The 24,261-nt window shown below is 40.1% G+C and overlaps 2 protein-coding genes across 2 annotated transcripts in view; both read right to left on the bottom strand.

Moving 5' to 3' along the window:
* The window catches only part of LAMB1 (laminin subunit beta 1), a 59,891-nt gene extending 56,791 nt beyond the window's left edge, over positions 1-3,100 (bottom strand). The window contains exon 1 of the mRNA XM_063307987.1: positions 2,650-3,100. Coding sequence (XP_063164057.1) covers positions 2,650-3,085 — 436 coding nt within the window. The 5' untranslated portion in view covers positions 3,086-3,100. The remainder of the gene's footprint in view (positions 1-2,649) is intronic.
* An 11,302-nt stretch (positions 3,101-14,402) lies between these two features.
* LAMB4 (laminin subunit beta 4) overlaps positions 14,403-24,261 on the bottom strand; it is a 59,497-nt gene continuing 49,638 nt past the window's right edge. Inside the window, exons 26-36 of the mRNA XM_063309357.1 lie at positions 24,130-24,217; positions 23,426-23,801; positions 22,007-22,167; positions 21,425-21,630; positions 20,891-21,094; positions 20,510-20,654; positions 19,097-19,304; positions 18,482-18,620; positions 16,160-16,336; positions 15,404-15,557; positions 14,403-14,625 (exon numbers count right to left, since the gene is read on the bottom strand). Of these exons, the coding sequence (XP_063165427.1) occupies positions 14,486-14,625; positions 15,404-15,557; positions 16,160-16,336; positions 18,482-18,620; positions 19,097-19,304; positions 20,510-20,654; positions 20,891-21,094; positions 21,425-21,630; positions 22,007-22,167; positions 23,426-23,801; positions 24,130-24,217 (1,998 nt within the window). The 3' untranslated portion in view covers positions 14,403-14,485. The remainder of the gene's footprint in view (positions 14,626-15,403; positions 15,558-16,159; positions 16,337-18,481; positions 18,621-19,096; positions 19,305-20,509; positions 20,655-20,890; positions 21,095-21,424; positions 21,631-22,006; positions 22,168-23,425; positions 23,802-24,129; positions 24,218-24,261) is intronic.

Below are 24,261 nucleotides of genomic sequence, written 5' to 3'. Positions count from 1 at the left end.
AGAAACCAGAATTTAAATCCTGACTCCAGTCCGGAAATTCTTTGGGCAACCTTGATGTAGGGCTACCCCAGCTATCAATGCTAAAGTACAGACAACCACCAGATGGCAGCAGAGAGCGAGAGCATTTGCGTTTGTATCTCTTTGCTGCCATCTAGTGAGCATCTGATATCCTGCAGCCCAGATCTGCACTTTGGTGGGCTAAACCCTCTTCCTGTCTGGCCTTGCCACTTCCAAAGTGTGTCCAGAGGATAATAAAGAGTGGGGTGGGAAGGTCGGAGAGTTTGATGTGCTGCCTTTAGCTCCTTGAAGGAAAAGCAAGAAAAAAAGATATAAATGGGAGAAAACTGACAGGGGAGGTATTCCAACTTGGTATCAATCACTGGATGACCATAGAATGCATGTGTTCAACTGATTATAGTACAAGTAAGTGTCTATGCTGAATAAACCCCACTGAATGTAAAAAATATGTTCCCAAATTAACCTTAAAATTGCAAGCCTTTGAAACTCTTCCTCAAATCAATGAGGTTTACTTTCAACTAGACACAGAGGCTCCCTTTGCACAACACTTAACCTGGTTACTGAATTACCTGGTGTCTCAGGTTTGCACAGCCCCTGACCCCAAATCAAACAGGTCTGCACCAATGCCAAGTCAATCACACAACAAACCAAAGTTACAGTAATCCTAACCAAGCTTTGCCCATTGTTCAATCCAGTGTTCTTTGACTTAATAAGCCTGTTGTGCCAACACAACTCTCAGGACTGGGCGGTCAGCATCGCCTAGTAAAGCAAAGCGCAGAAAGGGGCGGGGAGGAGGAAGACGCCTTGCTAGGGGGAGGCCACCTCAATAGTTTCAGGGTTCACCCACCCCGCGATGAACTCCAGCCGGACCTCCATCAAGCTGGCTCCCTTCCCACCCAGCGAGAGGAAGACGACCCAGCCGAGCGAAGGCAGGCGACCGCGGCGCCAGGCCAGCCCCCGTTCCCAAGCCGCGCCGCCTCGTCCTTCCGCAAGCAAGCCCGAGGAAGTTGCGCGCCCGCATCCAGCGCCGAGCAAGCGCGGGAATCCGTCCGGCCGTCCAAGCCCGCTCCAGGCTCCTTGGCCGGGCTGGCCGCTTCCTCCCGGTTGGATTCAGCGGAGCCCCCTCGTGTACTGCCCGCCTTGCGCTGGAAGAAGCCGCGCCATGGAAAAGGAAAAGGTGCTTTTCCAGGATGGTGCCGTCGCTTAATAAAAGCGAACGGGGTCTTTGCGATTCATTGGCGGCTGCACGCGATGCGTAGCCCTTCGGAGGCGCCTCTCCGAATATGATTCAAACGGGTTGCGTCCTCACCCGCCTCCGTGAAGCGCAAAGCTGCTTTCACGAAGAGCGTTTTACAGCCATCCTTTGCACGCCGACTCAGGCGACAACCCCATTGAGTCCAACGGAACTTCTGTCTTCGCTACCCAGATCGCTAAATCCATTATAAACCCGACCCGTTTTGTGGCGGTGTGACTTTTTGCGGTTCGGATCTGCTTTGGCGTCTACACCTTAAACTTCAGAAGCGACACCTTTCTGAGGAAAAACCCCATGGCATCACTTCTAAAATGCTTTTTCTTCACCCCAGAGGACGGTGAAGATGGATGCAGCTGTACCTGAGGCACAGCGGCAACTCAGCACGCACACAATCGAGGCTGTTCCGTAGGGACGGTGCATAGGATCTACAGCCTCAATTTTTAATGACTTGCAACCCGATCCTATAGTTAACTCAGAAGTAAGTTCGCTATATTCAAAAACTGACTCGCACATAAAAGATTGTTTCACGCATTTGGCAGAATTCAAGGGGATGAGGTCGAGATTGTATTTTAAGCCCGAGATCCACTGACCCGAGCCTGGCGCAAAAGGCCCAGAACTAAAGCTATCAGGCCGGGCTGCAAAACTCCAGATGACCACTAGGGGGCCCTTGCTGCCATCTAGCGGTGATCCGTATGTTCGCAGGCCAGATCTGAGAGCTGAAGAATTCTGAATGTGGGCATCGGGTGCCAGACCCAATCAGATCTTTCCCTCCCTCCGACGACCTTTTGTTACACTGTCGGTATCATTCAGTGATGTGTTTCAAAACGTTTGCAGTTTTACTACTAGCCCCTCAGAAGCGAATCCATTAGGCCTGATAGACTTTCTCCCACATAGAGGTATATTCGTCTTGTGGATCCCACGTCTATTTAGACGTGCAAACAATCCGATTGTGCCACACCGCTCAAATCACAACCTGCACTGAATGAAACTGCTGGGTTTAGCAAGACAGGGGTGCATCTAGCGCTAGAAGAGAACAGTAACGATTTCTAGAAATCGCCCAACACGAGGCTGGTAAGAGGCAAAGGGGCTGGTGGTCTGCGCCCCAAAGAGCTTGCAATCTCAAAATTGGAGTAGAAACATCTGCTAAATTCAATTAAACATCGCTGAATCAAGTGCCATTGTCCCCAAAAGTTCCTGCTCTCGCCTTTGCTGCCAACCAACCCCTCTGAAATCCGTCCTTCCCCAACCCCGAAAAAGTTTAGAGCGAAGGTGGAAAGAAAAACCTGCAATATAACCCAATTCTTTTCAGCCAGCGAATCGCCCACGAGTTGCTTAAAACAAAAAGGCAGGAAATTACTTTTTAAAACACGCTTAATTACCTAAGAAACAGCAAACAGACACCTGGAAGATTCCCATATTCATGACTTCTCCGGGACGGGGCGGGAAAAAAGGCGCCCCCGAGCTTCGCTTCACTTTTCTAGGCAGAGAAAAGGAGGCGAGCTCGTTGCATGCCTTTTCCTCTTGCAGCAACCCAGAAGGACGCGCAGCCGCTTTCAACCGACCCGCGAGCGCCTTCTCGCTCTTCCTCCAGCGCGACGGCGGAGCGGCCACCGACGGAGAGAAAGGAGCCTTCCCCTCGCGCTCAGGGGTGGGGGAGAGGCGCCACCACGCAAGCGCTAACGCTGGGCGGGGGGAGCGGAGCGAGGCGCCTGCGGTCCGGGGCAGAGCGAGTGGGGGGCGCTCCCGTCCTTTGTCTCGCTCGGGGGCTGCAGGAACACGGATGTTTACCTTCCAGTTGGCCCCAAAGGGGAGCATCCTGGGGTTACGTCGGGTGCCAAGAGCTGGGCTTCGCTTCCAGGTGCCCGGGGTGGGGTGGGCTCATGGCTGGTAAGAGGGGACTTCCAGCGCTTAGAGCAATAAGCACGAGGTGAGATAGGAATCCCGCCTAGGCCAACCTTCGGGGATGCTAGAATGGGGCGGAATGCGGTTGCAAGCTCTGGGGAGGGAAAGAATTCCTCGCGGGTGGTACTTTACTGTTACACCTCTCCGTAAAGTGCATGCATGTTCTATCCGTGGGCATATGCATAAGAAAAATAGCCATTAGGGGTAGCCGATCTGGATTGCAAAATTCCACAACTCCACTGGATTCCAAAATTCCGCCAGTAGGTGGCGGCAGTGTCAGAGCTGTGGGTATCTTCTTTGCTGCCATCTAATGGCCATCTGGATATTGCAGCCCAGATACGATAGCTGTACTGTACCTACTCTGCTCGTGCAAAATGCCCTTCATTATGACTGTCTAAACCAGTATTTCTAAACCTTGACAACTTTTAAGACATGTGGACTTCAACTCCCAGAATTCTGGGAGTTGAAGTCCACACGTCTTAAAGTTGCCAAGGTTGAGAAACACTGGTCTAAACAATGGAGATCAAAATCAACTAAAGGAGAGTTATTCTTTTGGAACAGGGTGGGCAGCCAGCAATCACTAAGTTCTCTTTTTGTGACCCACAAAATGTCTTCTTGCCATGATTACCACCATTGTTTGGACCACGATTTGGAGATAGGAATGTGTGAACACTTTAACTTAAAACCTAAAATGTTGTTGTTTTAAAGAGAAACAATGAAGAATCCCTCACTCAACCAGCTCCACCTACATGTATGATGTGACTCCATCCCTTTTTGTGACTCTTAGACTCAAAAAATGTTTTTGGCCACCCAGAAGTGTATCCCTGAAGGGAGTGAATGGATGGTAGGTCCACCCCTACATGTTTGGAGAACTTTGACAATATCTTACTTTTCCTTTTAATTGCACAATGCTAAGCAAAATTATGAGCAATGTTGACCTTACTCTTTGTATATATCATGTTCTTGTTTGTATATTATATCTCAGTCCTAGCAAACTAAAATGCATCCAGAATTGTAGGTCATGTCCTTGTCTAATTTGTTATAGTAAAGGTAAAGGTTTCCCTCGACGTAAAGTCCGGTCGTGTCCGACTCTAGGGGGCGGTGCTCATCTCCATTTCTAAGCCTTAGAGCCGGCGTTGTCATAGACACTTCCGGGTCATGTGGCCAGCATGACGACTCGGAACGCCGTTACCTTCCCGCCGAAGCGGTACCTATTGATTTATTCACATTTGCATGTTTTTGAACTGCTAGGTGAGCAGTTTGTTATATGTCACAGATAATCACAAAGAAGGGGATTTTTACATCAAACATTATGGCACAGAAAAGCTTCTAGCTGGTTGAATTAAAAACAGCGAGTAGCAAGACAGTATAACATTGGTACATTAAATATTCTGTGTGGATGGGCAAACATGCAGGTTTGTCATTTCAGCACATAACTGAGTCATGGTATATCCATTTATTCAACTATGCTGAAATCATATTTACTGCTGTTGTGAATGCCCACTGTTTATGTTGCATAACTTTTAATCGTGGATTTTTTTGCCTTTGATTGTCATTTAATCTCACTTTGGGGATTAGACGGGAATCCTCTCCCCTCCTAAAGATAAGACTACATCCTTCTAGCTATATTTTGAGAAATGAAACTAACATTTTTATGTATAATAAGGTAGATGGTCTTCCACAAAATAATCTTCTGAGTAAACAATCCTAAACAACATGTTTTGACTACCACTGTCTTGGTGATAGGCATGCAGTTTAGCAGACTGGCCAAAATCCTTTTAAAAACCAACTTTGAGCTTGGATACTAAGTGGATGGAAGACCACCAGGAAATCCCAGATAGCAAAAACAACATCATGGAAGAAGCAGTCAAGAACCTCCTCCTTACTCCTACCAAAACACCTACATGGCTGTGCTTATGTAGGCATCAAGAGTTATCCTTGACTCTCCCCATGAACATTTCCAGCAAACATTCGTTACATTCTTAAACATTTTCAATAACTTGTCAGGTGTTAGGTATCAGTGGTACATCATTTTATAAAAATTTTCCTTTAAATTATAATTTAACGTAAATTTTAAACCTTTTGTCCACATTTTTCCCATTGTTCCATCATGTTATACCCAAAAAAAGAAGGAACATTTTTTCTACCTCTGGTGGACGTGTGAAAAAGCAAAGAAATTTTGGGACCAGATATGTACTGTTACTCAAAAAATTCTTAATGTAAATATTAAAAAAAATGAGATCTGTTCTGATTAGGTTTGATGGAGGAAGAATGGGAGAAACAGTATGGAAATTTGCTTCTGTATATGACTACTGCTGCAAGAATACTCCATGCTCAACAGTGGAAGGAACCATAAATACCGACAATGGAAGAATGGATAATTAAATTAATGGACTTGGCACAAATGGCGAAGTTAACTGCTCTAACAAGAGATAATACTATTTCCAGATTTATAGATTCATGGCAACCATTTTTAGACTATCTGCTTGTGATGAAAAAAAATGAAGTTATGATTATGGGTTTTACTGAATAGTGGGTTTGTTTGGATAGAAATAATGCTAATATGGATAAATTAGTGGTAAGAGATTAATTTATTTCAATTATATGTATATCTGTAATTGGGATAGCTGGAAGTCATTTCTTTGTTCTTTCTACTTTCACATTTATAGTTTGTGTCTTTTTTCTTTTAATGCTATCTTCTACCTTTACTGTATTTACTGTTTGGTATTTTAACTATATTCTGATGAAAATAAATAAAGCTTAAAAAAAAAGTTACGCAGGGTGTCCGCAGAGAGGGAACAAAAAAAATCAAGATGGCAGCCCAACCATGCAATCAAAACCCCACCCTCTTTAATGACACAGGGCGGGACTTTGATCCCATGATTGTGACCACCCTCTCCAGTGTTTTGACTTCTCCCTGTGAATACCCCTGGCTTGATGCAAGGACCTCTTTATCTTTAGCATCTTCTCCTGCACAATATGGTAAGACAGTATTAATCTTAATTTTAATTAATTAAATTAATTTTAATTAATGTTGATCTTAAAGTTGCCACAGTTGAGAAACCCTGTGGTAAGATAATGACTCCTCGGAACATACTCAGGTAGTTAGGTTCACTGACTCCAGGAGATGTTACTTGTCTGGGAGAAGGTGATCATCCGTTGCCTTCGCAGGACCACGTTTGTAAGAGTTGAGTCACGAGAAAACCCAGAAGGCTCTCAAACCCCTCACGGACTGCAGAACAGCGGAAGCTAAGCAATGGCATTCTTAAGGATTTTATAGAAATTACTACTACCCTCCCTAAGCCTGCACTATTTTTAAAGGGTCAGTAAAACCCAGCATAAGAATGGTACAGTTTGGTTACTCTTTGGCTGAAGCAGCATAACAAAGTCCAACAGCACATGCAAGATTTGCAGCACACAATTCTTTGGCGTTTCAAAGGGATGCCACGTTAATCTTTGCTGCAAAAGTAGCCGAATGGGACTTCACACTGGTTGGCGTTCTGATCAGCCCTCTCTGGATTATGGGTAGACTGTTTGGGGTTAATTTTAATGTATGTTTTAGCATGTTGAGATGGCTTTAAAATTTTATAGATGCAGTATGTGTATTTTTGTAACTATTAGAATTAGGTGGCACATTAATTTATAAATAAATGTAGGATTATTAGTTTTATTCCTGGCTAAACCTGAAGGATGACACATACTGTACATGTTTGGACTGCATATGTATTTATAATGGATACAAAAAGAATCCAACCCAAGATCTTCTGGTGAGGATTGCTGGGACATGGCAAACAAAATGTGCAGCATTTGATAAAAGAAAAAGATAAGAAAAATGAATGCAAATAAACAAAACAGTGTAATGTAGGGCTTAATCTTTTGTGAACTAGAGTCCACATTATGACATTCAGCCCAGCAGAGGCACTCTGAGGACAGACTGACCAGCCCAGGCTCTTCTTCGCAGCCACCTCATTCTTCCCTCGCTCAGCCCCAGCCCGCCCCCACATCTTCCCTGGCCAAGCTCATCTCGCTGCCTCCACAGCATCCTCAGAAGCTCCATTTACCGCCTGCACAGTGTAATGTGAGAGGTGCCAACTGTGTGGTCTGATAACCTTGGGTGCTGCCATTGCCCAGAGACTCTCAGACTGGCAAGAGTGTCTGCAGAGGTGATGGTCAAAAAAGTCAAGACGGCCACAGTCATGCGATGAAAGCCCACCCCTTTTTTGCATGCAATGTAAAAAAGGGGCAGGCTTCAGCCACATGAGTGTGGCTGCCATATTGACTTTTTTGACCCCTGTGGGCACCCTTGTCGGAAGGTGAGCCTCCCATCTGCCTTCCCCTTGCTGCTTTTCTTCCTGGAGCATTTCCAACCCCATCATTTGTGGTTGTGGGCTGTAGAAATATGGGATCTTACAGGATCTAAAGGTCTTCAGATGTGGAACAGTCGGACCCCTTTGAACGTTAATCCAAAAAGTTGCCCATTCTCTTGATCCTTTCCCCTGGACTTTGGGGGAGGGGAGAAATGTTAGGAAAAAGTCAATTTATTACTGCAGGGTGAAACAGTCTGGTTTCTTTATCAATCAGTTGGGGAATGGAGGGCATAAAGAGTCTGGCTGTTGCTTTTCAACTTCCATGGCTGTTCTGGCCTAATTATTAAACTCTGGGCTCCGAAAACAGGCTCAGCAGTTTAATCATTAGGCAATGAGGTTAAAACGTTTGCAAGGGAGAAATGGCACACCGGTAAATAAATGTTGGTGAGTAGACCAAAATGCAAGATAAAAGCATTTCCCTCCTGCTGGGGTTATTGATGTTTTCTGGGAATTCGCAGGGAGAGAAAGATTTATAATTGGGAGAAGAAGAAAAAAACATTGTAGATCCTTTGAGTGAAAGAAGACCAAGATAACTAACACCAGGTGTTCAGAAAATCACAAGCGGGGAGGTCTCAAAAGCTTTGGGGCACCTGAAAGGTCATGAGAATGCTTTATACAACAATGCACTCTTTAAAACACCACAGGCAGGAACACACACACACCTCAATTTTTCTCCATTTAGCATTGATGGTCCCATCCAGAAAAGGACTCAGTAATGTTTACAGGACTTAAGCCTCATCATGGCCTATTTGAAAACTAGTTGCAATGCACACAGCCTGCATATCTACTCTCCATCTTAGCTTAAGAGGAGGAGGAGATAGTTTTGTTCCTGCTGTTTTTTAAAAAAAAGTTGCTCAAGAAAAGGAGCCTTGCAAAGGGGCCTCTTAGTGCAGGAGGTGAAACTGATCTGCCAAAAAGCTGCCCTCGTTGGTTTCATCAGCTGAGGATGATCCTTAAATCATCCGCTCCTTAAATCATTCTAATACCAAATCTTCAGCACCTATACCTTGGGGATAACAATTCACAGAATCGCCCTGCTTCTGCACGGAGGAGGCGATTAATAACAGATGGGAAACCAACTTGTTTTCCAGCCCTTGATTCTGGTCTGTTTTAGCTCCTCGGTGACTCCCCTGCTTTGCCGATAGAAAATTGGCATCCTGGCCAAGATGGGGGTGGGAAATGCAACAGCATGATAATGGAAAAGGAGTGTTATTCATCTTCACTTTTATAAAAGGCCTTCAAGATTTCCATAAAAGAATGCTCTACGTCAGTGTTTCTCAACCGTGGCAACTTTAAGACGCGTGGACTTAAACTCCCAGAATTCCCCAGCCAGCCTGGCTGGGGAATTCTGGGAGTTCAAGTCCACGCGTCTTAAAGTTGCCACGGTTGAGAAACACTGACCTATGTTATCCTTTTAGCACCTGGAAAGTTTCAATTGTAGTTTGTTAAAAATAGTATTAGTGATTCTGAGTTTCAAATCTTGCAATATGCCTATGCATATTATAGTAAATTCAGCAAGGAGCTGAGCAACTGGGTATACAAAAAATATATTTTTCTATCTACATCTGCTTCCAGGTGAAAAAGATACCATACAATTCCTCTCTAGCATGGAATTTTCCAAGTAACCTGTTTATGCATGGAATTTTCCAAACAACACTCCCTGTGTTTTCCCACCCTTTCTTCTCTCTCTTTTTCTATCAAAAGAAAAGGAATAGTAGCATATCATTTGAACCAGAATATCGACTATTAGAACAGAAAAATATTTTTTACTTGCACAAAAAATTAGTTTATAAAAAATATTTTGATTAGTGAAGTATAATAAGCAATCACAAACAAGACATCAGTGGCTGAACAATTAAGAAAACCTGAATATATTACAATGATTAAAGAAAACTAAACATAAGGGGGGAGGAAACCCCCACCCCCACAAGAGTTATTAGTGAGGAAAGTTTCAGAGAATTGCAGCCTAAAGCTTTAGGATTACTCCATCAATTTTTAAAATCATAAAATAGAAATGAAATAGAAGTTTCCTAAATTGTCATTCACACTTATTGAAAGTTATGCACATCAGAATGCAGGCTTATCCATTATACTACATACTGCACAACGCATGTAAGTATACTTTCTTGGGAGAAAGACCAGTAGAACTTAGTAAGCTCACTAATGAGTAAACACATTGCACCTAGGTATAATGCTGCAATTTTATACTTACAGGTAGCCCTCATTTAGCAACCACAATTGGGACCAGCAACTATGTCGTTAAGCGAAATGGTTGCTAAGTGAAACCATGACTGTGCCTACAATCTTACATCAGCTTTCCTTTGCTTTACACACCTGCGAAGGTCCTAAATACGAGGATTGGTCATAAAGTGAGTTTTTCCTCACCTTCGTAACTGCAAACAGTCACTAAACGAGGCAGTCACTAAACAAGGACTACCTGTACAGATTTAGCCATCTGCAACAAGTGAAGGAAATACCTGGTTTATATTCTGTATTGCAATATATTCTTTAGTCTTTTCATTTATTCTAGTTTCATCCATTTGCTTCCATGTGGAATACAGTGAAGCTGCAAGCATATAATCTTCTGATTTCTGTTGCTACTTTAGAAAGCTATGCATAATTTTCCTATAGTATAAAATCACTCCATGTGTAAACTTAATACCAAACTCTAAACATTTTCTCATTTTATCCAAATAATGGAATTTGCCATCATGATTTCAAAACAAAAATGTCTTATCTCTTAACCTAACCATTTAAAGCTCTGTAGATTAAAACTGTCCATAGCTGGTTAATCAAGTATATTTTAAATCTATTTATATGCTGATAAAGGCTGCAATCCGTACTAAGGTACCACTTGATCTGCTTCTCTGGTCTTGTATTTTTTATGTGAATTTGTTTCAGAATAGAAACAATAGAAACAGGTAAGGGAGTATTCTATGCACTCATAATTTTAAAAGATTGGGAAACTGCAGTAAAGCTTAGACCCCGCTCATATTCTGCATTCCTATAAGAGTGCTGTGTTGGATATGACCAAATGTATCATGCATTGTTTTCATTACGGGGACACTTTAGCATTCTTTTCATCTGTTTTAACGCATGTATTTATAAAATCCTGCTATAAATCCTCTATTGTCTGATAATGGATGCCACAAACAAGATAAAACTCCAGAATGAAAATGTTATATCTTTACTGGATAAAAATCTTGGCTTACTGGCTATTTAGAAATACTCTAGGCAACTTTCCCAGTGTTACAACTTGTAGGAGGAAGGAAATCTTTACAACGCTTTCCCCCCCCCCCTACATCTGGTGATTGGAATAATCTAAGAGTAAAATCTGTTCGTTAAAAAGGATTACTGCCAGTGGGAAAGTCATTAGTGACAAGTCTAAAGCTACAACCCTGATTTTGTGTTATCAGCCAAGTCAGAACAAGAGTCAGGGCAGAAGACATATTTTTCATCTGAAAAGAAATTCCAACTTCTTGGTGTCATAAATTATTGTGAGTTGAGGTATAAACAAATAGGGTATTTGTAATTTTATTAACATTCTGGAATTTGATGTTTCAGATTCCTTGAAGGGCTAACTGCTTCATTTTTTTCTCTGAAAATTTACATGATTCCTAAAACAGTAGCTTACTAAATCATATGAAAACCAAACTTCGTTGATTTTTTTTCCTGTGTACAAAAGGCTATATCCAAGAAATTTCACACAAGGACTCTGCCAGTTTGAAAGCAGCTCCAGACCTCTGTAAGTCCAAGTGTTCGCTGTGTTTGAGAATGAAGCTGATTTATTTCTGGCTAGACTGCAGTGTATCATGGAGCTTATGGGCTCCAATTTCCCATTTGTAGGAACTTCTGCCACACCGTGCCTTCTACTTCCTAGCTGCTAGGCTTCAGATCTTCCAAGGGGAAAGGTGGCTTGACACCCATGCAGCTCCCCCATGGGCACTGCTTGGATTTTCTTTGCACCTGTCCAGAATAACTCATGCTACTCTAGTAAGAACATGAATTGGAGGTGGACACAAGGCACTTATTTCCTTTTATGTGGAATTTTGGGGAGAAACAAGATGGCTTTTGTTATTGTAGAACCTATAGCAGCTAGGGTTCCCTTTTTTCTCAGCATTGCAAGAAAAAGTTTGAAGATGACTGCAAACTGTTTTTCAGGGATTGGGGAGAGAAAATTGTATTATTGGGAACTACTCTTAGTCTCTGATAGTTTTTTTAAAATCAGGTTGCATATGGTCTGTACTGACCCCTGGAAGGTCACTGTTGATCAGAAGGGGTCTGGTGGGGTATCTGGATTAACTTCCTACATCACAGTAACTGACTGTGTCTTGTTTAGTTTTTGCTATGCTTGAGCTGGTCTTTGAAGTGTTGCAAATAAAAAATAGACTAAGCTATGAAGAAAACTCTCTTCCCATAATTGATTTAGACCCATAAAATTTTCCTAGCAAATAGAAACCTACTTTCTATGATTCTTTACAAATTTTACTCAGCCTTCTGCAATATGATTGAATAATTGTACATACAATTTTAATAACTGCTATCCTAAGTAGCCTTCTTCTTGGTTTCAGCCCACTGATTCCATCATAACTAGTCCCAAATTGCAAAATATATTTTTTAATTTGTTTGTTAAAATATGAATAATGTCATACTTTTAGAACACATTGATATGAAGGAAGCGTTTATAAAGTTACTGCTGCCACCTAGTGTTTTAAATACTGCTATAGCTACATACCTCCTTTCCTGCACTGATTAACATTTTGTTATTCAGCTACTAATAACTGAGGCCACTGTTATTTATCCCCTGAGGCACTTTAAGTCCCAAGGCAGTGCAATTGATTTCACTGAGTCATGCCAGCAACATGAATTGCCCCATAAATTGCATCATTCTGAGTTGGTGTCAAGCTATTCTAAACTTCTTTCAGAGTAAATCACCTCTTGATCTGGATGGCAACGGGTATAAAACTGGAAACACCCCCCCCCCCATAAAAACAGCTAAACACATTAAATGAGACAGACAGCCCAGACAAAAATGATCTAATAAACAACAATCAATGAAACGAAACTAATATAGTTTATATTAGTGGATGCACATGTGCGTGTGTATATATGTATGTATGTATGCATGTAGTGTTGTTAGAACTTCCAGTTCAAATAAAAGTTTAACTTTGGTCTGTGACCATAACAAATTCTATCTACCTAAGATCTTAGGCTATTGAAGCAACAATCACACTCATTTTAATCTTTATTTAACTTTCAGTTATTATGTGCAAAGAAGTATTAGCGTAGTTTTAGCAGGTTTGGGAAAGTGTTCAACAATGCTTTATGTATACACACCTGGAATCTTAACAGAGAAGAAAGCTTTTGTGTCTGTGCATGCATGTGTTTGAACCCTTAATTCAAAACATTTCAGAAGTACAGTACTTTGCAAAGTGTGGAAGTATGTTTGAAGTACCTCTTTTCAACAGTGAAAGTAGCTGCCTGATTTGACCCAACCGCTTTAAGAATCCTAAAAGAAACATTCAGAGAGGGGGAAGTTGCAAGCGACCTCTTTCAAATAATTTGCACACCTTTAACACTTTTCCTTATCATTTCTCACACAGATAGGATTATAACTTGAAATGTAGACATAATTTTGACTCATCTCTTTCAATTTAACAGTAGAAATCACAACACCTTTGTCTGATAATAGCTGTTATTAGTATTTTGAACTGATGGATCTCTTACTTGGATCCCGGTAATCCTTATATTGCCTGCTTCCCATCAGTGAAGCTCAGTGTTTACTGTAACACTGATTAGTAAGTAGCAAAATGACAGTTGAATTCTATGCACACTTACTTAGGGCTTATTGCACTGCCTGGTTGCCCTGTTGCCAGAACAAACAGGCAGCCACTTCTGGAGAACAAAAATGGATGACATTGCCCTTTATTGATCCCCCACTTACTGTCAAAGTGACCGCAGGGCACATCTTTCTATTCTACTTCTGAAGAACATTCCAAAGTATTATGTCATCTTGAGGCTCCTGTTCTTTCCAGGAAGCACACTTTAGTTAATTGCAAGCTAACCCCAGCAGTTTATTGGCTACTATGCAGATGAAGGAATGTCCCTTAAAGTAAATCATTCTTCTACCGTGATTTCTAACATCTTTTAAAGTTGCCTTTTAAACCATGAGTGCTGTGATAGCATGTTTACTATTATTCTTCCTTGCAAATAGAAGGCTGCTGGTTTTAAACCCAGCAGAATATTTAATTGCCTTTTTCTTTCCCTAAATTTCCTACTTTTTTTAGTGTCATTGTGCTACTAGACCACTCTTGGTAAAGGATAGATTTAAAGACATTAAAAAGAAGGAGGGTAGGAAGAAAGGATTTTTAGGCTGCCTGTTGTGCCCACATATATATGCATTTTGATGCTTTAACTTTAATACATATACGTATATTTGTACACAGACAAACAGATGTATAAAATGAAAGCATATGTCCAGGAAGAGCTGCCCACAAGAAGGAAAGAGATTGGCAATTGGTTCACTGGAACAGAAAGGAGGGAGACTTTGCAACAGAGGAATTGTTCAGTGTGAGGACATGATGGTCTAGAGTCTAGACTGAATACCTTACAAGCTGTTGCCAAAGGTTGCAGCCTAGGAAAGCTTTTCTTAAACTGGCTTAGAGTGAAGCTGGCATGAGCCCCTGATAGCAGTAGCTTCAACAGTAAGTGTGAATATATCCTTAGAATTAAAGGACCCTGAATTTAGAGACATGCTTCTGAACAAATCGGAGTAAGATTTGCCCCAGAACAAATAAGACTATTTTCCACCATGTAATAACAATACAGTATACATATACCTTTGTATTATAATAACAATGCAGTTTATATAATGTTCATCATTATTACAAAACATTTACAAAGAGGTGTTCAGTGATTCCCAACTGATTTGTTATATTCTTAGAGTCTAACTTTTACAAACAGCGTATATCTTTGATTGCTCAGCTATCTCATTTTTAATAGCTATAACTTGATTCTCCAGTTGCTTCAGCTGATCAGCTTTTTTCTGTTTAATCTGGTTCAGATCTTGTATCTTCTTTTCTAAATCTGAAATAACAAAAGCAATGCATGTATACAAAAGTATGTCTTGTTAGCTATGTAGATCTGAACCAATCAGTTGTAATAAAACTTAGTAATTTCCCAGGTATCTCTCTTGAGGTCAAGATATATTATCTGCTTATCTGTGTTAAGGTTACAGAACTTTAGAATTTTGGAACTGAAAGGGATCTGTGCCCAATCCAGTTGCAGGAATTTACATTTACAGTTGTCCGACCATATCTGGGTTGCAAAAATCCAGACAGCCATTCAAGAGCAGCAAAGAGATGTAGGAAACTCCAAGAATGTATGCTGTAATGTGGTACAAGTAGGGAAGGACCATTAAATCTGTTATGGAATTAGGACTGGATTAGAAAATCAGTAGGATTCCTTTCCAGATCTATTCTTTCAACTGGTAAGCGTCTGCTCGGTCCATCCTGCATTATTTCTTGCACAGGAATTAAGTAGCTGACTTAGTAGTTGGTCCTCCTGGCCAGTAAATATTTAAAAGAGGTTTGCCTATCTTCCTGTCCCCTTGCCCCACATTTCCAAAGTCTGCTATAGGAGCAAAAGGCAGAGGGACTTTATGGCTTAGAGCAGGGTTTCTCAACCATGGCAGCTTGAAGATGTGTGGACTTCAACTCCCAGAATTCTGGGGGTTGAAGTCCACACATCTTTAAGTTGCCAAGGTTGAGAAACACTGGCTTAGAGGATTACAACTTAAAAATATTCACACCATGTACATTTTTGGTGTGTGTGTGTGTGTGTGTGCACAAGGCATGTTCACTACCTGTGATTCTTTTTGCTTTCTCTGCAGTCTCCTTAGCCAGTTCTTCTGCCTCTTTTTTCAACCAGTTTAGTTTCTGCAAGGTGTCTAACGGAAGTCCACTGGTTTGGAGTTTTTCTCGCAAGCTGCTGTATTCTTTTTTAAGATTAGCAAATTCCTAAAAAACAAGGAATGTATTTTTTTTTGCATGTGCAAGGAATTCGATGTGGAGGACCTGTATCTGACTGATTGCAACACACTTTTTTGTGCAATTCTATGCTGTTCTTATTTTCTCTACTTAGAAGTAAGCTCAGTTGAATTCAATGACACTAGCTGTCAAGAAAGTAGTTTAGGACTACAGCCTTAAACACAGTTGATTGATTAATTATGTCCCATCAAGTCAGTGTCGACTCTTAGCAACCACATAGATAGATTTTCTGCAGGATGAACTGTCCCCAATCTGGCCCTTCAGCTCCTCCAACAGTGCACCCATCGCTGTTGTAACTGAGTCCATCTGGTTGTCCTCATCTTCCCTTTCCTCCCACTTTTCCCAGCATTGTGGATTTCTCAAAGGAGCCAGGTCTTTGCACAATGTGTCCAAAATAGAATTTAAATCTGGTCATTTGTGGCTCAAGTGAGAACTCTGGGTTAATTTGTTCAATGATCCATTTGTTTTCTTAGCTGTTCATGGTATACCGAGGAGCCTTTTCCAACACCAAAGTTCAAAAGTTAGAAATCTATAAATCAAAGCTCCAGAGGGATAAACAAATGGTATATTACCTTATGACTTGCTGTGGCTTGGTTTTGTGCTTTGTCTGCCTTTGATCTTGCATTTGTGGCTTGGATTCTGTTCATCTCCATTTTGGTCTTCAGGGAATTTATTTCATCTGCCAGCTTGGACTGTTTTTCTGGAAAGGCCTGCAACTCAGTAGCAGACTTGTTCAATAGGTTCTCAGTCTGCATACCAAGAAATATAACTAATAAAAGGTTTGGAACTCATTCTTTGAAGACAATTAATGAAAAAGACAAGGGGTGCAGGATCAAATCTTAGAAACTAACGGGCATGTTGGTATTGTAGCATTAGCTATTCTAATGAACAAGCTATTTGTCCAAAACTTTATACAATAATATCATCCAGTGTGAAAAAGAAGTATTGTATAGCCTTTCCCAGCCTGGGTCTCTTTTGATTTAATAGACTATAGCATACCCTTTGGCAATGCTGATAGGTGATGCTAGGTACGTAGTCTGACACATTTGAAAGGAATCTCAATTAAAGAAAGATAGGACATCCTGGAGACAGAGATGTTCTTGGTCACCTTGCTATTTGATCACTGCAACACAGTGTATGTTGGCGGCCACTGAAGGTGACTTGGAAGCCACATCTGATGCAGAACACAATGGCAGTCTACTTGCTGGGAGGACTGGTTATTGTAGAACAATATCTGTCTTGCTGTTGCCTCACTGGCTGCTAGTAGGCTTCTGGGTCCAGGGTGCCACTTATCACCTAAAACCCCCTGCATGGCATGGTATGGCACTGGGTTACATCAGGGACTGCCTTGCCAAGTGCAATTCTGCCTATCCAGTTCAAACCCTGAGAAAAGGCTTGCTCCAGATTCCTCCCCAGTGGAAGTTTAAGGGTGTTTGGACTAGGAGGCAGGCCTTCGCTGGGGCAGACCCTCATTATAGAAGACACTTTCCCTGGAGATACCAATGGCATCTCCACATGTCCAAGAAAAAAAAAACAGTTGGCCTTAAAGACACATCTGTTTTCATTGCTACTATATTGAATATGGTTTGGGCTTTAATTGATATATTTTGTTGATTGTTTTCTCATGTACACTGTTCAGAGTTGCTCTGATTGGAGTATTCTATAAAGATTGTCCAATAAATAAGTATACCTAGGTGGTAGAGTACAATTAAAACTAATTAGCACATGAAAGGAGGAACTTTCTATTAAAATTTGGAGTATATACTGTAGATTATATTTTGTTCAATGGTACAGCAGAAATGATGCAAATCATCTACTGAGGAACATCCTGGGGGTTTGGAGGTGCACTCTTCATTCTCTGAAAGATTTCATTGACCATAGGATACACAGTTGATCACTGTATGATATCAAGCCATCATTTCACCAGTATAATTTGTCTAGAATGCAGCCATTATAGTCAAAAAGTATGGCTCAAGGACAGCTGCATTCCTGTTGGGTGGGCATGTAAGGAATTTTGTCATCTAGGCCTTTTCCATCAACCTGAGGCCATGCTGACCTGGTCCAGAAAGTTGAAGCAAATCAGAGCAGCAAGAGAGATTTCACATGACAAGGCATTTGTAATATTCACTGTGGGGAGTGGAGGGGCAGCACTGGACAATATGGAAGATATTTGCAGCCTTCCTTGCCTGTATCCCATAAGTTAGCTAGGTGTCTCCAGGTCCCAACAGAAGACGCAGAGACGGTCAGCTTCTGTATGTGTACTGGAGAAAACAAATGCCATCTTGTCCTTTGCCCCAAGTAGCAAAATGTCTTAGGTCTGAATCAGGTAATACAGGATGGTATTCTACAAAGAGAAGCTTTGGGTAAGATGGTGTCCAGTTCCGATGTCATGAGCACTGATGGTGAGCAGGAGGGGGCCCCTATCCAAGGGGGAAAACGCGTAGTAGTGAGGAGTTAAGCAGCCATTCAAAGAGACACAGAACAGACCCGCCTTGACTTTTGGAGTTTATCTGTCTGAGTTTTTCCCATGCTTCTTCAGTTTGTTAGGATTTTCTGTCTTATGTAGCAATAATAAACACTAGAGACCTATTCCTCGTCTCAGTGTGGTTCCTGACTGTTAGGACATCCTCCCAGTGCTACATTAAAACAACCCTTGGGATATATGTAGGATTTCAGCATTGGATGGAGAAATAGAAAGCATAAAAATGCACAACAGACAAAGCATTTCTGTTATGTTCAGAAATGAATATGGGAGGATCAGGACATCCACAGCATTTCAAGAAAGCTGAAGGCATTGATGTCGGAGTGAAGGCACCTGAACCAAGAAGTGAGAATATTAAATATCCCTGAAATGTTCTAATTTACAGTCTCTGATTTAAGTTAAGTAATGATACCTTTGAAATATTTGTTTTAGTTTCTTCTATTTTCTCATTTAAAATTGCCAAGGCATCTTGCGTTTGCCGTTGAACATCTTCCACTTCTTTGAGGTTGCTTATTATTTCATCGGGCGTTGCGAGAGCTTTTGTTCTCTCCCTGAGTTTTTAAAAAATAGGCCAGATCTTCATAAATGCAAAGAATCTACTGCATTCTAGGATTATTAATTGGAAGTATAGCACAGTGATGTATATTTATTAGAGAAAGAAAGAGAGTGCAACAAGCAAACAAAAAAAAATCTTTACTGCAAGCCATTTCTGTTTATATTTCAAATTTCTATTCTATTTATATTTCAAATTTCTGTCACTGCCCATCTCCCCCAATTCCAACAAATTGAAAATTTAGGAAGTTGGACAGGATAGAGCAGAATATTAGTGTAACAAAATAATCATAATTTAATGAATAGCTCAGTTGATATTGAATGACTGAAAAAGTTATCTTGTGATAAGCTTAACCAAAATGCAATCTAGATATACAGTTGCATTTGGTTATATTAAAAATAATGCCCAGAAAATTCATTTTCAGGGATTCGCATTTGATTATCACAAATACAAATAAGAAAATTCTGTACTTACTCAGTTTCTTGTGCGTCCATCAAAAGACTCTGTGCCTCTTCCTTTTGTTTCTCTAAGTTTTTTGCATATGCTGTGGAGTCCTCACAGTGTGTCATGAGGCTCTTGAGATTGTTGAGCATGTCCGGCAGCTCCTGAGGAACCTCATGCATCTTGATGCCCAGAACATAATTTGCAACTTTCTCTATATCCTCAGGGGGGGCACTCTCCTCTTACAAAAGTGAGGAGAGAAGCACATAGGATCACTGCTTTTGCACCCACAGTATAAATACAATGACACCAACTATGAAAGAGATTGTCTGCTGTTGACACTTGTACAAAAGGGGCAGGGCTTGGATTGCAGCGTCACACCCACCATTTTGCAATTTTGGACCCCCCTCCCCTTTCTGTAGACATTGCTGATGTTTTATTATCTAATTCAGTGTTTCTCAATCTTGGCAATGTCAAGCTGTGTGGACTTCAACTCCCAGAATTCCCCAGCCAGCCATGCTGGCTGGGGAATTCTGGGAGTTGAAGTCCACACAGCTTGACGTTGCCAAGATTGAGAAACACTAATCTAATTGTTATTTATCTAATTGTACTAATGCTCTAGATTCTTCTGGGAGGAAGAGCAGCATAAAATAAAGCAATATAAAATAAAAATAAAGTGGCAATGGCATAGCACTCTTCGCTATTCCTGAAGAGAAACAATTAGTTTATAGGTGGACAGGGTCTATGAAAAATAATTCCAACGAATTGAGGTCATCTCTCAGAATCTGTTGTCAGAAGTGATGGCCTCATTTTATCAAATGAAAAGGTTAGCCTAGCCCCCTCCCCCCCGTCCTGATCCCCTTTTTCCCTCTTCTTAACTACTATAATCATTTTTTTAAAACCCTGCTAATTGTCAATATTGCATCTTGAGTGGCATTAAATTAGGCAAGGCAATGGGAGAGACAAGGTGACAGATATGTAGAGATGGAATATCTGATTATCCAGTGAGATTTTTAATACTCTCATTGACTTGGCTTCCAAATATCATCTGGAAGCTTTATAGGCTAGTTATAAAAGAAACGGATTCATTAAACAGTTAATGTTTAATGGATTCATTAGTACAGTCTTGTTTTGTTTCACTGCTAAAATCAACATTATGGATACATAAAAGTTGGGAACATTATTTAGTATTTTGTATTCTGTTTGTGTATATACACACACACATACATTTTTATAGTGATATAACATACCTGAATTACTTTGAACAGAGTTCTTAGTATGAAGATCAGCTGCTTAAATATGGGCTAAATGGGATTATTTTTAATGAAAAGTGGACTAAAATTGATATAAATAAATAATATTTCAATTTTGTTAAAATGTGTGCTATGTTGAATTCATTTTGCATGACATATACTGAAAATGGAAGAGAAAGAATAGCACATTTACCTAACAAAAAGTTTCTCAGTCTCTTAATAAGATCTTTGACGTTTTCTCCTTCGTTTCCTATTTGATATTTACTTTTCTCCAGTTTTCCATGTATCTCCAAGGCTTTCTTCTTAGTATCTTCAGCCATTTTCCTTATACTTTTGACCTGGGAGTGTACATTGAGATAACTATCTGATTTTTTTTTCATTATCAGTTTTACTGATTAAAAGTATCAAGGGTAATGATAATAACTCCTAGATCCACAATTATCTTTCACAATTAGCTCCCTGCCTACTAACTGGGATTAATGCGACCTATCTTTTGAGCACTTTAAAAACTGTAAAACATTTTGAAGCTCAGAAGCTTGCAATATACAGTACATGATTGTTGAACATACCGCACCTTATTCTGAGATCCTTGCATCTGATTGGTTAGGTTACTTAACAGCAGGGCCGTTTGATCCGCCTTTCTAAAGGCATTGATAGAAAGAGGGAGTGCTCCATTACAGTTCGGACCACCACAAAGTTTGTTGCCCTGCCTGTCCCTGCATAAAGCCCCACCACACTCTGCCTCAGCACATGACAGGTTTCCCGGCATGCCACATACCTGCATCAAAACACAAGTCAGGCATTCATACTGCAGCAATCAGTAAAAACATTACCAAGTATGTTTTTGTTCCGCATCCCAAATTTACTGGGGATGATCAAGGCTAACTCATGTTTAACTACTTTGTTAGTTTTGAAAAAATTTAAAAATATTGTATTTTAGTTAAAATCTCAGGCTAAAACCTTTTAAAATGACTGACATAATATGTCTCAGGACAGCTTAATATAAGAACAGCACTTATGATGTCTGATTAGCTGTACTCCTGATATATCCTCTTCCAGTGATTTAGCGGATGGTGCCCTACTTTCTCCAAGAAATGAATCATCTTACTTTTTCATTTAGATTTGCAATATCTGGAATCGTGAACTTCTTCAGTTGGTTCCGTGTAATGTTTTCCTTTAGGTCCAGATCATCCAGCAAGGCAAACACATTGTTCCTTGCTCTTCTCCCATAAACTATGAGAGATTGTGTTTCATTGATCCTCTCTTCAGCAGACAACATTATTTGATAATAATTCTTTATTTTGTTGAAAAAATCTAAACCAAATGACAATGTCATTTAAACATAGTACTTCACAAAATATTATCAAATTTAACAAATTTAACCCTATGTAATAACAATAACAATAATAAATTCTTTATTATTATTTACACTTATTATTTACATTTATATTTTACTGCAGTCAAGGAATCTCAGCAGTTCACAGATTGACACATATAGAATTAAACATCCACAGTAAAAATTAAAAATTTGGAATGGAAGATAGTATCGCAACAATAACAAAAATAACAGTAAAAAGTCATCAGTCCCCAAACGATCTATGAAAGAATTCTGTTTTAAGCTATTTAGGAAAGGTAGTTTGAAATGTTACTTTTCAGTTGGTAAAAACTTTAATTTTTAATGCCTTCTTACCTTGGAATTGCAAGTAATTCATCCTGTGATGCAATTCTATTCTCTTCTGCAGGGTTTCAGAGAGATTGTCAACATCTTTGTATAAGTCTTCAATTATACTGGGGAGATCAGGGAACTGATCCAGAGAGCCAGATTGCAAAAATATGTGAGCAACTGTTTGTCTAAAAAGAACAACAAATCAACTGTTACCTTAGATTAATGTTAATATTAGCACCTGACCTCAATTTAGTACTTAACTTGGTACTGGATCCATTGTATTTCTGTCTGTTTTTCAAAAGTGGTATTTGAGTATACACACATAGACATGGAGATGCTCTGAACAACATTTAATTAATAATATTTACAAGTGATGTATTCAGAATTTAAAAACAAATTTCGTAGAGACACGTGATAGGCTTGCAAGGAATGCAAATACGAACCACAACCATTTTGGACCCTTTTAGAAGTTTAGAAGATGTAAACATTTCATACATACATACATACATACATACATATTTATTTATTCTAGTATCAAGCTGGGGGAGAAAGCAGTTCTTCTGGAAGAATAACACCAAACATAATTTCTATTTAGACCTGGGATCATCCTGCCTAAACATCTACATTTTGATATAGTTCTTTGGGTCTGAGAATTTGGCTCTATGCTAGGAAGTCTAAATTATATTTCCTATTGCATACACATCAAAAATCTGAACTCCTTTGAACTCCTTTCTGTACTTGGAACAAGCCTGCTTATTGGTCAAATAAGTTTAGAGTCCTTAAGAAGGAAAGTCAATAATTTTACGAGTTGTTGGCAAGACCACTGAAATCAGAACAGAGCTCATCACCTATTAGACAAAACAGATGGGCTCCATTTAGAGCAGTATTTCTCAACCTTGGCAACTTGAAGATGTGTAGACTTCAACTCCCAGCATTCACCCCAGCATGGCTGGCTGGGGAATGCTGGGAGTTGAAGTCCACATATCTTCAAGTTGCCAAGGTTGAGATACACTGATTTAGAGGATAGCTTTCTCTTATCTCAGCTTCACACAAATACACAATTTTGTTCTCAATTTGAGTTTCCCTTGTAACATCTAAAGAGGAAGTTAAAAATACGTATTTTCCCTTTCTCTCAAGCTTATCCTCTCTGTTTAGATCTACTCTGAAATTAAATATAATTAACACATAACTAGCAGTTAAATTCAGTTTATTGACCCATGCTGGCTGGAGAATTCTGAGAGTTGAAGTCCACACATCTTCAAGTTGCCAAGGTTGAGAAACACTGCTTTAGGGAATCTGTGTAAAGAAAAGGTCAAGTGGCTGGAAAATTCTTCCCACTCTACAAGTCCAGAGTATGATTCTCCTATCCAGTATAGGTTTTTTTTAATATAAATTTCCTATTCAGAAATTACTTAAATGAAGAACGTAGGAAACACAACTTACCTAATATTGTCATGATCTTTTTTAATATTCAAGAGTGCCTCGGATGACAGGAGTGGGCTTTTCAAGGTTCTTTCTATTTGAGAAATTTTATTTTCATAGCCTCTAAAGTTGAAATCACATCCAGGCATTGCTTTCCTCTTATCTGCTAGTGTTACAGTAAATTTCAATAATTTTTGGATTCTCCGAGATAAAGAAGTCATTATATTATCCCACTGATCAAAACAGACATGGCAGCGAGGACAAGATGGAAATTCCTGATGGTAACTGCGAGCACATTGATCACAGAGCTTTCCAGTGACCCCAAGCCGGCAGCGGCACACTCCAGTGTCTTTATCACATGCAGGTATCAAAGTTCCATCCTTGTTACACTTACATTCTGATGGGGACAGGAGCAATAATGTTAAATTTGTGAAAGGGAAAATATATAAAAAAATAAAGCAATAGTTTAAGGGTGTCTGTTATGTGAATGTACCATATATCGGCCTCTCTTATTTGGTGCATTCCAGATGTGTTGGACTACAATATCCATAATTTCTACGCACACATAATTAACTGGCTTTGGGATGATGGGTGTTGAAATCCCACATATCTGGAGTGGATCAGACTGGAGTAGGCTGCAATATGTTAAGCCATAATTAATGCAAAAATTTGAGGACTTTTGTCCTATAGTACCACATAAGTCTAAAAAACTTCATTCCACTTACCAATACAATGGATGCCATAATAATTTTCAGCACAGATATCACAGTATCTTCCTGTATAGCCTAATTTACACAGACACTGACCTGTAAACTGTAAAAAAAGTCAGCAGTTAGAACCTGGCAAGTGGGGAGCAA

The sequence above is a fragment of the Candoia aspera genome, chromosome 7 (genome assembly GCF_035149785.1).
Source record: "Candoia aspera isolate rCanAsp1 chromosome 7, rCanAsp1.hap2, whole genome shotgun sequence".
Lineage (NCBI taxonomy): Eukaryota > Metazoa > Chordata > Lepidosauria > Squamata > Boidae > Candoia > Candoia aspera.
Note: the sequence above shows the minus strand (reverse complement) of the source record. Positions and strands in the feature narration are given on the sequence as shown.